Genomic DNA, 16,565 nt, shown 5'->3' on the forward strand with positions numbered 1-16,565 from the left:
ATCTTCTGATTAAATAAACTTCAGGAAACACAATACCTGACTTCATTTTTGTTGACTTTGAAACGCACTTTAAACCTATAATAATCTGAACAATATGATACTGGCAAAGACATAAAGGCTAAGAAGAGAAAGCTCAGAAACAAAATGCCACATACAGAGATAATGATCATCTGATAAACATGAAAAGAATGTGTAATGAGGAAAGGACAATCTCTTCACTAAAGGTTATTAGTAAGGTCAATATTTTCACACAGAATGAAACTAGATACATAATATACCATACACAAAATGAATTAAAATGGATGTAAGATTTAAACCTTAGACCCAAGCTTTTAAAATTGCTAGAGTAGAGGACAGAATGGCTTTGGGACTATTATTTTGATTGGATACACCTCAAGTGGCTTGTAGCACTTCTTATGTTGAAATTTCATTCCCACAGTAAGCTATTGAGAGAATGAAAACATCATCTGTTTAGGGATAGGGACTTTGCATGATTTTTAATGAAGATCATAAAAGTGAAGCCTCAGTGATTAAATCCCAGTGGCTCACAAGAAAAAGGAGAAGAAAAATACAGACATGTGAAGACATACAACCCCTGTCATTAGTAATGGGATGCCTTGTGCCACCCTGGGAATATTCCAACAATATGGTCACCATCAGATGTGAATGCTGAAACCTTCAGAACCATTAAGCTAGATCAATTCTTGTTAATAACTCATACAATCTCTGCTATGGTTTTATCAGCCACAAAAATGCACTAATAAAATGACATTAGTGCTTGCTGTGGTTTATCAGATATGATGAAATTAAAGCATAAAGAAGCAAAAAGGACTGCATGAAATCTAACAATGTCAGCACATCAAAGTAATCAGTTGATAGAGCGAGTAATCAATCAACTAAGCATTAGAAAATATTTGAACACAGTAACTCACAAGGAGTTATTATTCAAGGGACTTCTACAACTCAGTACAGAAAAGCACAAGTAATCTGATTGAAAATTTGGGCTTAACAACTGAACTGCAGATGGTAATCTGTAATAGTAGTTTCATGCTTACAGTGCCTGTCATTCTGGTCTTCTGAATACGGGCTGCTTGTCATGACATGCCAGTTGCTGCTATGATGACTCTCGGGTAGACCGTTGTTCAAGAAGAAGGGGGTGGTGAATGAAAGCAAGAGACAGGAAAAGGAATATTGTGGGATTGTCCTGCTCCAAGGTTGTATATGGTGAGATTTTTGGACTTTTGTATAAGCATAGGAAGTATATAATTCTTTATGCCTATTTTTAAAATATATCTAATTTTTAAACATTTTTTAAAATCATATTCTGTAGGGACTTAAAGTTCAACATATCAATACTTGATGAAAAATACCTGTTCCATATTATGCCTAAGATGTTTGATATGCAGACAGATAGTGAGGTTATGCTTAACAGCCTAAGTTGTATGGTAATAACAATAAGCTTGTCTTCTGGATGGTTAACAACCTAAGTTTGCAGACCAAAATTAGAGAAAAAGGAAGGCTGCAAGGAAAACCAACATTTTGGCCATAGCCTTCCAAGGTCAATTAAGACTCAGGACATATGAGAACTTGTACTGTAACGTCTTGTAACTCAGTAGTGTCCCAAATTTTCTGATCAAGGAGATTATGGGGCCAAAGACGAAAGTGATTGATGATGTAGAGTGTGCCTAAGGAGAGTCACATGGAGAGAAAACATTCTCTCAGGCTTTCACAGAGAGCACATTGGTCAAGCAATGGCCATTACTCATCCACATGGCTGACACTGACAAAGGTTCTACAATCTGAGGTACAGGATCTCAGGATAAATCCTGAGGGGATTTCACTGACCTTATCAGACCCAAAAGCTACAACTCTTGTTGCATAGGTCCTGCTTTATCTTGGTTTTAACCATCCAGCAGAAAAGTATAGAAACGAAATATAAGAAGTAAAGCCATGCTGTTATATTGAGCTATAGGGGACTCAGGTCAACAATTTCTGACATTGCCAGTCAAGTGGAAGACCCCATACTATTATGGGCTACTGAACTCTTTTAGAATATTTTGCTGAGTTAACACACCTATAATATTCAAATAACAGAACTTAAGAAAAAAAGGGGATACAGATGAATATCCATTTTGTATCTGTGTATTCAAAGTGGTTAGGATAGATATATAGTTACATTCTCTTAATGAATAGAGTGATTTGTTTTAATCGTGTTTGTAAATAGGATATCAAGTCCGCATCTTGTACAGCAATTAACCACTAGGAAGAATGTATTAATTATTGAAACTGTCCTACCAATTTGATTTGAAACTGTCTCATTGCTATTTGTTTATCCATAAACTTATTTGAAAAAAGAATGTTTAAAATAAAAAAAATTGGGTTTAAATAGATATTTCTTTAAATATGTAAGTGTCAAAGAAGCATATCAAAAGATACTTAATGATACAGGGGAAAGAAACTCCCAAACATCTAGGTATTTGATATGAGTTTATGGTCTTTAAAAATCAAAGCATGAATTTTAGGGATAATGTAGGTTAAGAGCAGAATATTTATTGGGGTAAAGAAAACTTCTGAGAGGTAGAAGGAAACCCAAGTTTGTTGCCACAGACCCTGCCTTTGCTAGCGATATTTATAGAGCAAATTCATGATGTGAGGCAGGTCCAATGTGGGAAACTTGGGAAATCACAAGTTGGTGAAGAGGTGAGACAAAACTATGGCCAGCAAATAAGATTACAGGTATACTAGCTAAGATAAACATGGATTAAACTGGATCAAATAAGGAAGCAAGTCATGTACAGAACAAGGGGTTTTCTTGTAGGGGGCTGGGTTAGTTGTTTTTCTGGCTTTCTCAAAGCAATAGAGATCCTTTAGATTTGGAAAAGTGTCATTTCAGTTAGTGCTACTTAAGTCTTATAACCACAAAAACCTGAGTTGTTGGAGTTTCTTATATGTTTAAATATTAACTCCTTGTTCAATAGAGTGTGTATGAATATTGTCTCTTGTTTATTTGACTGCCTACTTACTCTATTGATGGATTACATTACTGTTATAACATTGCTACACTATCAATCCCTGATGTCCATCCCTAGGGAAGTGTATGAGCGCATTTGTTTCCTGTTTTGAATTGAGTCTGGGACACAGATCAGGTGCCTGTCTCTCTCAGAGTTGCAAGGTATTTCTTCCTCTGCCCTGGCAGCAAAGAGGGTTTAGTGCTATCTGATAAACTATTACATTTTTATCTAACCTAATTATCTACATTAACTTTATTCATCATAATCAAGGAAATGCAAATTATAACATATCACCACATTCTTTTTTTTGTTTTGTATTTAGTACAGGGTCTACAGGCCCACCAGGGTCTCACTACACAGATTAGACTTATAATGATCCTTCTGTTTTCAGTCTCTCAGATGGTGGGATCTCAGATGTGTTTCACCATGCCCAGTCTCAATCACGTTCTCAGGGAGCCCCAGGGGCAGGGCCAGTATTGCATCCTCATTCATTTGGATAATGATTTCTTAAAAATTAAAGAACTTATGAAGGTATGTAGAAACTGGAACCTTTGTGCACTACTATTCAGAATGTAAAATTGTGTAGTTGCTTAGGAAAAAGGTTTGAAGTTTCTTTTAAATGCTTTAAAGAGAATCACTGCATGATTCACCTACTCCACTTCTTTATATTTACAAAAAACAATGAAAAGTCAAGATTTTGGGCTGGGGATAAGCGCTTCCCTAGCAAGGGCAAGGGCCTGAGTTCAATCCCCCATTCCACCAAAAAACCAAAAAACCCTACACACACACACACACACACACACACACACACACACACACACACCCAAACAAACAAACAAACAAATATTTTGAAAAACTATCCACAGCAGTTTTTACTTGAAATAATGTCTATCTTAAGAGAAAAAGCCCGTAAAATCCTTTGCTTGGTTATGCAGACATCTCTTCTACTCTGACTTTGTTGAACCAATACGATTTCAAGGCTCAGCCATAGGACAGGGACAAGCAACTGTCCAGTGGGAAGGAGCTGCACAGTTGTGAAAATCAACAGGAAGTTGATTGTGGCAAGTGTGACAGGAAAGCTTGTTTCATTAGGTCTTTACAATATGACACATCCACCATGTCTTTGTTTCATGTGGTCCTCAAGATGGTTTATCTCCGCAAGAAATTGTCTGCTCTCAGTTTGGAATACTTCTCTTAGGAGATTGGGTTGCTCCTAAAAAAGACAAATGGAATATCAGTAAGTTTCGACAAACAAAAGCTGGTCAGAAGCGACAACATTCACTACATATTAGTCAAAGGAACAATTAACCAGGAAGATATAACAATTGTAAATATGCATACACCAAATATCAGTGCATCTAATTCAGTAAAGCAAAAACTTCTTGAGAGAAAGGGCCAGAAAGATATCAAGGCATATAGTGTGGAGGATTTCAACATCCCTCCCTCACAAATAGAGAAGTAAATCTAACAAAAAATTAATAAAGAACTATCAGAGTCTATCTACATCATAGAACTAATGGATTTGCTCATAGCTATAGAATATCTCATCCAATGAGAGCAGAGTAAACATTCTTTTCAGCAGTCCATAGAGCTTTTTCCAATATAAACCATAGATTAGGCTTGAAAGCATATCGCACTTAACACAAAATAATTTTAGTACTCTTCTGTATCTTAGCAGGTGACAATGAAAGAAACTAAAAAACAGCAAAAGAAACCACAGAAACTATGCAAACATGAAGATTGATTAATACACATGAGTAATCATTGGTACACTGAAAAAATCATGGAAGAAATTTAAAAATTCCTACTCAAATTATTATGTAAATCTAACATAAGAGAATCTATGAGATACAACGAAAGCATATATAAGGAAGAAGTTCATAGCTATAAGTGCCTACATTAGAAAAGCAGAGAGATCCTGAATAAATAATCTAAGGATATCTCAAGACATATTGTGTTTGACATTTAATTGATAGGTTAAAGGAAATCACCCAAATGCAATTATACCCAGGGTTTCTCTGGATGTGCATATTTTCTGCTTATTGTTGACAGTCTTTCTTTAGAGGAGAGATGTGTGGATAAATCCATGGAATACTAGAAAGGAATCCCATGCTACCTAGACTCAGGGGTGTTGCAGAGAACAGAAAACAAAAAAGTCTTTTCAGGAAGTATTTGGTATCTAAAAGTAGAGGAGTAGTAGAAACTAAAAGATGCTTCAGTGAACTTTTATTCCATACTAGCCAGGGTATGAGAAGAAATGAGGTAAGTAGGGTAAGAAGCCAGCAAACAATGGTGGAACATTTATGCTGATCCATGGGGTAAAAGCTTCACAGGAGATAGAATATGACACAAAGATGTAGTCGTTGCTCAATACATTGTAGTCACCAACAATTGGTGACATGCCTATCCTTATGTAGCTCACTTCCAAGTAAGTGGAGACTGACTCTATAAGTACAAATTAGATAAATAGGGATTTAAACAGTCACATGCTAAGATAGAAGTGGGCAGGTAAAGGACCAAGGATTGATGATATTGGTTGAGAAGGCATAATGACATTATCAAAGGGTTCCCTGGAGATTTCCCTGAACAGTTGGCATTGGACTAAAGATTACAGATTGAGGGTGGGGATCCTGTAAATAGAGGGGAAATAATTTTAATTACTCTATCCCCATCCTAGGAAGCAGATAGTTGTTTCTCAGCCATATTTTATTTTGTATTTTACTAATGGCCAGTGATGTTATTCATATTTCCATGTACTTATTTGACACCTGTGTATGCCCTTTATTGAAATGGCTTCTCAATCTTTTAAACAACTTCTCAATAAGGATTTTAAGTCTTTATATTTTCTGTATATGCGTCCTTTTTTAGTCATGTGATCTGAAAATATTTTCTTTTAGCCTGTAGTACATCTTCTTTATTATCTTACTGGTGTCTTTTGTAGAGCAAAGTTTGTCACTTGTGATGAAATCTAATTTATTCAATTCTTTTGAAAATTCAAAGTACTTTTGAAAATACTGATGTGACTTTGTTGAGAAATCTATTTAAAATACAGTAAAGCTTTGCCCCTTTTTGTGTTCCAAATTGCAGTTATACCTCAAATTGAGCTTCAGTTAAGAATCTCTAAAATCATGCTTGGGAGATGATTTTTATCCTGTATGTTAGGTGCCACTGACTCTTTCAGTTATGTACTAAGTAGTACAAACCTTAAAGTCTAATAAGACAACCTGATGAATCATATGTGTTCACTTGGTAAATATACATTAACTCTCGTAGTCTGTATTCAATGGTTTTGGAGTTCTATTGTATATACCTCAGAAATTACAAAGGTACAGTCATTAATGAGAAGAACAAAGGAAATACAGATTAATTACTAAACTGCATGATTAAAAATCACAGAGGATTAAATTTTAGAAAAACTTTGGAAGTTTTCAGATAATTCTTGACATGCTTTTATGGCTCATATACAGATGTCCCCACAAAGCCTCAAGTGTTCATAGATGTGGCAATTGGGAGGTGGCTGTAATCATGGGCATATGACTCTGGAGTCAGGCTGTGAAAACTGGATTAGCCCACTGATCAGGTGAGAATAGTTCTGGATGTGGATAATGGGAAGATCCAACCTGGGTAAGAATAGCACCAAACAATAGGCTCATAGCCTGAAAAGGATAAAAAAGGGAGAAGCAGGCTGATGCTTGCTGTGCTCTGCCTGAGCTGCTACAGGGTGTTTCTCCTGTGCTGCTTAGACATGTCATCTTGCTTTGGAATAAACTGACTATGGACTACAAACTGGGGAACCACAACAAGCCTTTCCTTATTTAACTTGTGGCTATAGGGCTTTTTTTTCCAGCAACAAGAAAATAACTAAGACACATGAAGTCTTAATTGCTTTTTATAACATGTTAGCAAAAAACCAAAACCAAAACAAAAATCTACCTCAACCAAACCAAAACAGAAATCTGAATAAAAATATACAATAGGAAATGTTTTTGCCCAAATGGTAATTAACCTTGGTTTGTAGAAAGAAAGTGTCTAGGAATTCTCCTACATACATCTTCTTTCAGAATTAAACTTGTTTCACAGACAAAGTGATTCCTTTTGATATCCTGTGGAAAAATGTGTAGACCTAAGAAAGGTTTAATTTCTTAACTCAAATCTAACATACAAGCAGTAATTGCTTTCCTTTTAAATTTTGAAACTATTGTCTGTCAAAATCCTGTATTTTATGAGCTTGCCACTAACATACTCATGAACATAACTACATACTTTAAGTAAAACTTACTCTAAGTAAAGATTAAATTTCTATAACATTCTGTTAATTAAATTTGGCTAAATATGTTTTTCCCCCATCACTAGATATAAAATGCTGGGGCTTCTCATTGTACTATATATCTGGCTGATTTATTTATTTATTTATTTATTTATTTATTTTTGCTTTGAAATAGCATCGTACTAAGTCACTATATCACTACATTGCCTGAACTAGGCTTAAATTTCCAACCCTTGGGACCTCTCAGAGTGCTGGGATTATAGGCATGCTTAACCACATACAGAATTTTCAAAGGTATGAACATTTATATCACTCCGATATAAGACTTGATTGACCAGTAGGACAGAAACAAAGAAAGCAAAATATTCACACTAAACAGCAAAGGTTTCAGTCACATATGGTCAATAAGTTACAGATTTAGAGAAGAAAGACCTAATGATTTGGCACACATCTATAATCCCAGCACTACAAAGACTGAGGCAGCAGGATTCCTTTGAGTTTGAGCTCAGTCTGAACTATATGGTGATAGCCTGTCTCAAACAAATAAACAAAGAAAATCATCCAACTAACCAACTAACCAATCAATCAACAATGAAATTTTTTTTAAAGCTTTCCCTCCCTGTATTTAAGACAGGGTCTATAGGGTCTAATAGGATCTACAGGGTCCCACTATGTAGATTGGACTCTTAGTGATTCTCCTATTTTCAGCCTCCCAAGTGCTAGGATTACAGCAGCGCACCACCATGCCCAGTCTCAGTCACTGTTTTAGCACATCCCAAGGGCAGGAGCTGGCACAGCACACGCTGCAGATTGAACCCAGGTCGCTGCACACTGCCTAAGCAGGCACTTTAGTCCACTGAATTATCAGGCAAGACTTAACAAACAAAATTCTACACAGAAAAAAAATGCTTTAGTGACAAGGGAAGAAGATTTTTAATATGGAGTCACAAGAATCATAGATAAAAAAAAAAGCTTTCTCCTAATGACAACTTAAAAGCAAAAATATTTCCAATAGTGGAGGTATTGACTATTTTCTGACTTTGTCTCACCCTTGTGGTGGGCTCCACAGTCATTAATGGTACTTTTGTCAGGTTCAAGTACTGAGCTCCTACTTATACTTCAGCTTATTTCTTTGTAGATACAAACACCCAGATGGCAGCATGTCCAAATCCCTCAAGGCAGAGAATATGATCAGACCAGGGGAACTTGAACAGGGATCTTGAAAAGGAGATTCCAAATGTTTAGGATGTTAAAAATAAGCTATTTCTCTAGCTTCCTAATTTCCAATTATGGTACCAAGAAGGCTTCAGCAGAGCCTGACTTCTAACATTTATCTGGACACAATGGCAGATGAATGTAACTTCATTTTGGCTTTGTTCTATCCATGCTATAAAGTAAAACACTTTTGTGTATTGAGCAAAAACAGTCCAGCTCTCTTGCCAACTTAGCTAAATTGTGAATAAACACATAATCTCACTTATACTGGCATGCCTATACTTTCAATCGTGAATGGAGAAATGACTCCAGATATTTGGTGTCAGATTCAAAGTTCTACCTGGGTCCTCCATAACATATATACAAAACATGGAAATAAAATAGTCTGAAATTCACATGAAGTGTCTTGATCCCAGTTTAGGACATTTAAGCTGAGCCCGCACAAGCTTGCCCAGGTGATAGGCAAGCCAGTCAGAGTCCCAGAGGATTTCTGCACAGAACTCCCAAGGGAACACAAAATGGGACCAAGCAGAGAAAATGGAGGAGCAGTGTGAAGGCTGAAGAAATTTTGTTCACAAAGATCCTTGTAGAGTTAAATTCATAACAGATTGGACCAAATAAAACTCATATTTAATGACACATTTCCTGAACTGTATGATCTAACAAAAGCTATCCTGAATCCGTGCTTCTTGTAATAGGGAAGAAGTTTTTTCTCATATTTCTATGTAAGAGATACAGTACAGAAAACATTTTCATGATGCCTAGCAGACAAAGCTGCCATGAAGGAAGGATATATTCACTGATGAGCCAGCACTGAAAGGGAAAACAATGATGGTACAGGGACAGCAGGCAGGTCAGGCAAGTGCACAGGAGTCAATATGCACAAGGTCCTTTATGGGGATTCATGATGTCCTTGCCCATTTTTGTGATCAGGGAGAATGGAGAGAAAAAAGAGAAACAAAGTTTAAAGTGATGCACCTGAATACCTGGAGTTTGAGAGCCAGAGTGCCCCTTTGCTCTTTTATTACCTGGACCCTCTCCTCCTCCATCTTTGCAGTCAACTGTCTGATATGCTCCTGATGACACTTCTCTCTCTGCTCCAACTTTTCCTGAGTCTTCTTTTTGATTTCTTCCAACATTTTTTTGGCAGCCTCTGCTAATTCAGCTTTCATATGTTCCACTGAAAGGAATGAGACAAAGGGCTGTGGGTTGTTATGAGGCCTCACCTCTTCTTTCTTTGTATGTTTACTTATTTCTGCTTCTTATCACATTGCAAAAGAAGATACACTTTTTTGCTTCTTGATCCTTTTTAGAATAAGAGATTTACTTAAATTATTTTAACTTTTAAGATCTTCTGAGGTCAAGTAATCTTTTGACTTATTTCTCACCTTCAATCTCCTTTTTTCTCTCTGTGAGGGTCTGGTCTGTCTGTAGAATGGCATTAGTCATATCCTCCTTGGACTGCAAGTATTTCTGCAGAACTTCCTCAGCCTTCCAAACCAAAGAACACAGGTTTAACAGTAGGAAGTGACTGTTACCATCCATTTTTGTCTTTTTGCCTTCTAACTTTTCCTCTAGGAACCATTCCTTCTAGTTCTTGGGATCCTGGTGACCAAGATTCTCTGTTAGCAAGAATGGGCACATGCTCCAGGCTGGACAGTAAGACCTCTTACTCTGTGCTGTAAGAATCAATGTCTTAAAAATAAATAAATAAATAAAAAGAATCAATGTCTTTCACAGCATGTTTTTGGGGAGAGACTTGTGTCATTTTAGACTGAAGGTGGTATGTTTAAAGCTAATGGTGCTGTGGTCTCTATGGGCTGAGCCTGTTACAGAACAAAGCCTTCATGGAGATAACAAATCAGAAAAGAAAGTGGAAGCATTAAGAAAGCTAAGAACATGTGAGTCAGGATGGTACAGGTAGTGAAAAAGGAGACATCTCCATTGTTAATTGGGCATGCTGTCTATGAGCAGTACCTAGGGCAGAGCCAGTACAATAGACTTCTTGTGGGTGTCACAGAATGAACATGTAAAAGCAGTGTAGAGTACAGTACATAACTGAGAATAATGGTTGTTAACACTAACATAGAAATCAGTACAACACCACAGGCAAATGGTTTACCTGTATCCCCTTCTTGGGTTCCTCATAGTACTTTTTCTTCAGCTCTTGTATTTTCTGCATAAGGAGGTTATAGCCCCCTAGTTTGGAGTAAATTCCTTGCTTCACTTCTTCTAGGGGATTGAAGTTATAAAATAATAGCCAGGGAGTGATGATAATTTGCAGTCAGAGTTTCTGAGAATACTTTTCAAAAACATTAAGACCCCAACAATTTTTCCACAGTCCCTTTGTAAACTTTAACTTTACTACAGTTTAATTTCTGAGGAGAAATTTTTGGCATTATGTTGCAATTTAGAAGTAAACTTCTAGTTTTTTAGATTACACCAATGACTGCACATGGAATAAATGTACCTCAAAATAAGCCTTTGTTAGGTACTTACAAGAAATGTTTTCTTTGCTTTTTTCTTGAGTAGCAAACAAATGTGATAATAGTGGACACCTAATTAGTTAGAAGTTTGGATTAGTAATTATATGAATTTAGTTATTGTTCAGTTTCTGATTCTATGAAACTTTGCCAGAGTCATTATGGTGGTTTATCCAACATGATGTTGGGTTCCAAAACAATAATGTGTCACTTCCAGACCAAATTCTGTGTTATTCCACTAGTCCCAAGTTAGATTATGTTTCTCCTTTACATGACAGGTAAATGACAGTGACCATCCAACTCTCTTGATAGGACACTTAGGCTGCACATGTAAACCACCTCTAATTTAAGGTGATAAAGAGTTGCATTCCCAGATCTCTCTGTGAGGATCCCTTGCTTCTCTTGAAGCAGGTCTCCTGTACTGAGTAATAAAGGCCTCTTTTATTTCTCTCCTGTCTTTCATTTGCACCTAAGGGAAAACTTTACATTTTGGTTCCATGACTCAGATTGGTTGGGGCATGTATCTCCTGGGTCTACCCTCAGTTTTGAGCTTCCCCAACCAATGATCCACTTTTCTTTTTTCTTGTGTCTGCCTCTGCCATTGCCAGCCTGCATCTAACACTGATCCACCCTCATTCCTCATAGGTGAGCTGCAGCTCATTCCTAGAATTCTTGCCTCATTTTCTCACTCTTTCTTGTAAATGCATCCTGTGTCAGATTTTCCCCTCATCCCAAATTATTCTTTTGTTTTCTTGAGCCCACAATAGGATATCCCTCTACCTTTTGGGTGATCCACTGGACTGATGAACTTTTTTTCACAGCACATTTTTGGTTGTGCACCAAGCTTTTTCCTTTCCACTCACCTTTAATTTGATCATTATGGGAAATATTCCTTCCAAGACCAAGAAAACAAACTGCTAGTTCTTGATGAGATGGCCAAACTAAAATGACTGCTTTTTTTTTTTTAACTTTTGCTGCTGCAATGGCAAATGACCAAATATCTCTTACAAGCCTTTATTGTTCACAAGGTGAACCCATCCCCTACTTCAGGCAAGTGGTGAGACCCAAACACTTTTGACCCACTCCACTTCACTAACTCCCATCCCTCACTGTTTGCCTGATCCTCCACCTGATGCCTCTCCAAACTCTCTCACTCTTAACTGGTCACTCCATCCCATCTCCCCCTCCCATTCCCTACCCTCCAGTACTTCTTCCTCTTCTACTCCTCAATTTCCATGTTCTCTTAGCCATACCCTTGCTTGCAGGAGATGGTGAATTATGCTGGTCCCTTGCAGCCACATATGTCATAGTGTGAATTAAAGACATCCAAACTTGTGGGGGCAACATTTTACCATTGACAGTGTCCTTGTCCTCTTCCTCACCTTTTGTTTGCCTCAACCTGAGTCTCTAACTCATTGATCCCAAAGGTAGTCTTTGTCCCTTTTCCTTCAAGTTTTTCACTTCCAGAAAGTGCATGTGATCCATGAACAACTGATGGCATCTTCTTACCCTCCCTTTGCTATCTACCACCTGCTCAATCTAGACAGCAGCTTACAAAGCATGCCACAGGATGCTGCTGGCATTGCTACTGCTTAATCTATCCTGTTTTTCCTGCTAAACTTACTGCTCACTCCCTCTCACCCACCTTAGTAGACAAACACCCTCTGTGCTACAACAAAGGTGTTCTGTTCTGAGTCTGTGGATTTCTAGCCCTACCCTGAGCATGTACCTAAGTCAGGAGAAAAAAAAAAGTATCTTCTTCCAGTCCAATTCCTGTCAGTTGTCTCAAGATACCTGCCACAAGCTGAAAAAGTTAGAAGAGTTTTCAGTAATAAATTTGTCTTAGTTGAAGACACAGAATGAAAATATAGAAAGGAACAGAGAAAAGTGATACTGACAGCCTATAAGAAGGAGCCAGTAGGGATCCAGAAAAAGGGGACAGAAAGTCATTATGTTTCCTGGACCCAGACCAGTGTGCCTATTGCAAAGAAAAGACACATTTTAAACAAGAATTTCTTTGCTACTAGAGAGGGAAAAGGAGGAGTGATTGTGATGGAATCAGAGGAAGTTTCAGATTGAGGAGTCATAGATTTCTGCTTCTCAGCCCCAGGGAACACTTGTTAACTACTAATACATGGAAAAAGGCTGTTAGACTTTTGATAGAGAACAATGTAATTTTGTCAGTAGTTACTCAACTAGTGACCTCACTTGCAAAACAGAAAGTGCTCAGTGTTTTACAAGGGCTTGTGCAGAAGACAATCCCCCCAGGCCTGGAAATTCATGTGTCTTTAGTAATAATGAAATTGATGGGACATTCAAAATCAGGTTTTTTGAGATAATACCCAATGGCAATGGAAACTAAAAAAGGGATCAAAGCCCATATTCAAAGCCTGCTTGAGGCAGGTATATTGAGGAAATATTAGTATACATGAGCATACACCCTTCTATTTGTTATATTTTAATTATTATATGGAGAAAGAAGTAGCAATGAGATAGTTTCAAAATAGATTAGTAATACAGTTACAATAATGAATACATTGCATATTGTTGTCTTTGTAGCAGTAATTCCTAGTACAAGATGCAGACATGATATCTTATCTAAACACTATTAGTTCAAAACCTTCTCATTGAACTAAGAGAAAATAGCTGTATGTTTATGCTATTTTACATATACAGATATATATTTTTTCCACCAAAAAATGGTCCATCTATATCCCCTTTTTGTTTACTTTTGTCAGAGATGTATATTCCATTGCCATTCATATATTGTAGGTGCATGAATTCAGCAGAGTAAACCAATATCATCCAGTAATCTATAATAGTAGTGGGTTATCTGCAAGACTGGCAGAACCAGAAGTTGTTGACTTGAGCCTTTTACAGCTCAGCATATTAATATAACTTCCTTTTTATACTTCGTGTTTATACTTTCTGCTAGATGGTTAAGACCAAGATAAAACAAGACCTATTAACAAAAAATGTAACTTTTGTGTCTGACAAGGTCAGTCAAATCCCCTCAGGACTTACTCTGAAACCCTGTACAGCTGTTTGTAAATCTTTTGTGAATGGCAGTCATGTGGATGAGTCATGGCCATTGCTTGACCAATTTGCTCTCTGTGAAAGCCTGAGAGAATGTTTTCTCTCCATGTGACTCTCCTTAGGGACACTCTACATAGTTGATCACTTTCCTCTGTGGCCTCATAATCTCCTTGATCAGAAACTTTGGGAAACCACTGAGGTACAGGATGCTACAGTACAGATTCTCCTATGTGCTCAGTCCTCACTGACCATGAAAGGCTATGGCAAAATGTTGGCTGTTCTTGCATCCCTTCTTTCTCTCTAATTTTTGGTGTACAAACAGGTTGTTAACCTTCTAGAAGAGAATTTTAATGATATAATTACCCTATAACGTAGGCAGTTGAGCTTAACCTCACTATCTGTCTGAATATCAAACATCTTAGACGTAACATGGAACATGTATTTGCCATCAAGTATTGATATGTTAAATTTTAAATCCCTACAAGATGTGTGGGAAAAAAGAAAATAAATAAAAATATAGAAAAATATTTTAAAAAATAGGAATAAACAATTACATATTTTGAAACATAAATCTAACCATAAAGAGCATTGCAGCAGGACAGTTCTATGACTTTTTTGTCTCTTGTTTTTGTTTATTACCCATCCTTTTTTTAAAAAACATAAACACTTACTTGAGAGACTGTGTGGCAGTATTTGGCATGACATGACCAGTAGGACATATTTAGAAGATCAGAATGACAGACATTCCAAGCATGACCCTAGAAATGCACATTGCTATCTTCAGTGCAGTTTCTTAGTTCACAAGTATCAGCATAATTAGTTAGTCAGGGTGAAAATCCTACCAATCAACTATGAGTTTCAAAAACCTGATGGAGATACTCAGGATCATTGCCTTAACCATTTTGTACATATAAATATATGGCTTTGCCTCTGTTATGCTTCCTAGCTTTTCTCTTTGTCCTTTCTTTATTGCTTAATCCTTAAATTCTTAATATTTTTTAAATTTTGATATACCTTTCCATTATTATTTCTTCTTTTGAGTTCTTATACTAGGGAGATTATGTAATATTTGCACATGTGGGTCTGATTCTTTTCAGATATGAGTATATCCTTAAGTGGCATCCACTTGAATATAAAGACTTTGAGTTTATCATTCGTTATAGCTGAGTGATACTCCATTGTACAAAAAATAGCACTGCTTTTTCATCAGTTTCTCAGGTGATGGGCATCTTGGTTGTTTCCAAGATTTGTGTATCACAAATTGTCTTGCTATAACCATAAGTGCACCTTTATCACTGTAATATGACATTTTTAAGTTCCTCTGGGAAAATTCCCAGTAGGGGGATAACTAGTTTATATGAGATTTCCAGTCATAGTTTTTTTAAGGAGTCTCCACACTGATTTCCATAATGGTGACACCAGTCTACATTACCAACAGCAGCAAAGAAAAGTTCCTTTTCCCCACAGCCTCTCCAAAATTTATTGTTGGTTGATTTCTTTATGATAGCCATTCTTTCTGGGGTGAGAATATATTTCAATGTTGTTTTAATTTGCATTTCATGGATGGCTAGTGATGTGGAGTATTTTTTCATATATTTGTTTGCTGCTTTAATTTCATCTTATGGAAGTGTGTGGTCATCTCAGATGCCCATTTTTGGATTGGGTCTTTAAATTTTGAGGCCTTAATGTTTTTTAGTTCTTTATAAATTCTAGAGAGCAAATCCTTATCTGAGTGCTTATTAGTTAAGATTTTTTCGAAGTTTGTGGGTTGTCTTTATCTTTGTTGGTAATTTCTTTTGACATGCAAAAACTGCTCAATAAGAGGAGGTCCTAGTCATTAATTCTTTTAACTATTACAATTTGATTTTTGTTCATGAGCTCTTTGCCTAACCCTATGTCTTCAAGCGTTCCTCCTAGTTTCTTTCCCAGGAGATTTAGTGCTTGTGTTTTAATGTTTAGATCTTTCATCCATTTTGACTTTAGCTTAGTGCATGGTGATAGACCTGGGTCAAGTTTTAGTTTTTGGCATGTGCAGAGCCAGTTTTTCCAGCACCATTTGTTAAAGAGGTTATCTTTCTTCCAGTAAGCATGTTTGACTCCTTTGTCAAAGATAAGGTTGCTGAGTATGTCTGTAGAGGATTTGGCATCCTCTAATCTATTCCACTGATCCTCAGGTCTATTTTGTTGCCAATACCATGTTGATTTTAATCACAGTAGCTTTGCAGTATAATTTCAAGTCAGGAATTGTAATGCCTCCTGCCTTGTCTTTGTTGGCCAGGATAGCCTTTGCTATTTTAGGTCTTTTCTGGTTCCAAATAAATTTTAGGACAATTTCTCTAGTTTTGTGAGGTATGTTGGTGGTAGTTTATAGGGATTGTATTAAATCTGTACAGCCATTTTGGGAATATGGCCATCTTAACAATGTTGGTTCAAGATGCCCATCACCCGAGGAATGGTTCAGAAAGATGTGGTATTTTTACACAATGGAGTATTATTCAGCTATTAAGAATGATAAACTGCAAGCCTTTATATTAAAGTGGATGCCACTTGAAC

At 36.8% G+C, this 16,565-nt stretch overlaps 2 protein-coding genes across 2 annotated transcripts in view; both read right to left on the bottom strand.

The window, feature by feature from the left end:
* LOC101563420 (guanylate-binding protein 1-like) overlaps positions 1-16,565 on the bottom strand; it is a 319,720-nt gene that overhangs the window by 178,096 nt on the left and 125,059 nt on the right. The gene's annotated exons all lie outside the window — the stretch shown is intronic.
* LOC101563812 (guanylate-binding protein 1-like) overlaps positions 1-16,565 on the bottom strand; it is a 32,379-nt gene that overhangs the window by 700 nt on the left and 15,114 nt on the right. The window contains 6 exon segments of the mRNA XM_023720293.1: positions 4,112-4,224; positions 9,480-9,673; positions 9,882-9,984; positions 10,616-10,795; positions 14,141-14,163; positions 15,139-15,151. Of these exon segments, the coding sequence (XP_023576061.1) occupies positions 4,112-4,224; positions 9,480-9,673; positions 9,882-9,984; positions 10,616-10,795; positions 14,141-14,163; positions 15,139-15,151 (626 nt within the window).

Source organism: Octodon degus, unplaced genomic scaffold (assembly GCF_000260255.1).
Source record: "Octodon degus isolate 3935 unplaced genomic scaffold, OctDeg1.0 scaffold00074, whole genome shotgun sequence".
NCBI classification, from domain to species: domain Eukaryota; kingdom Metazoa; phylum Chordata; class Mammalia; order Rodentia; family Octodontidae; genus Octodon; species Octodon degus.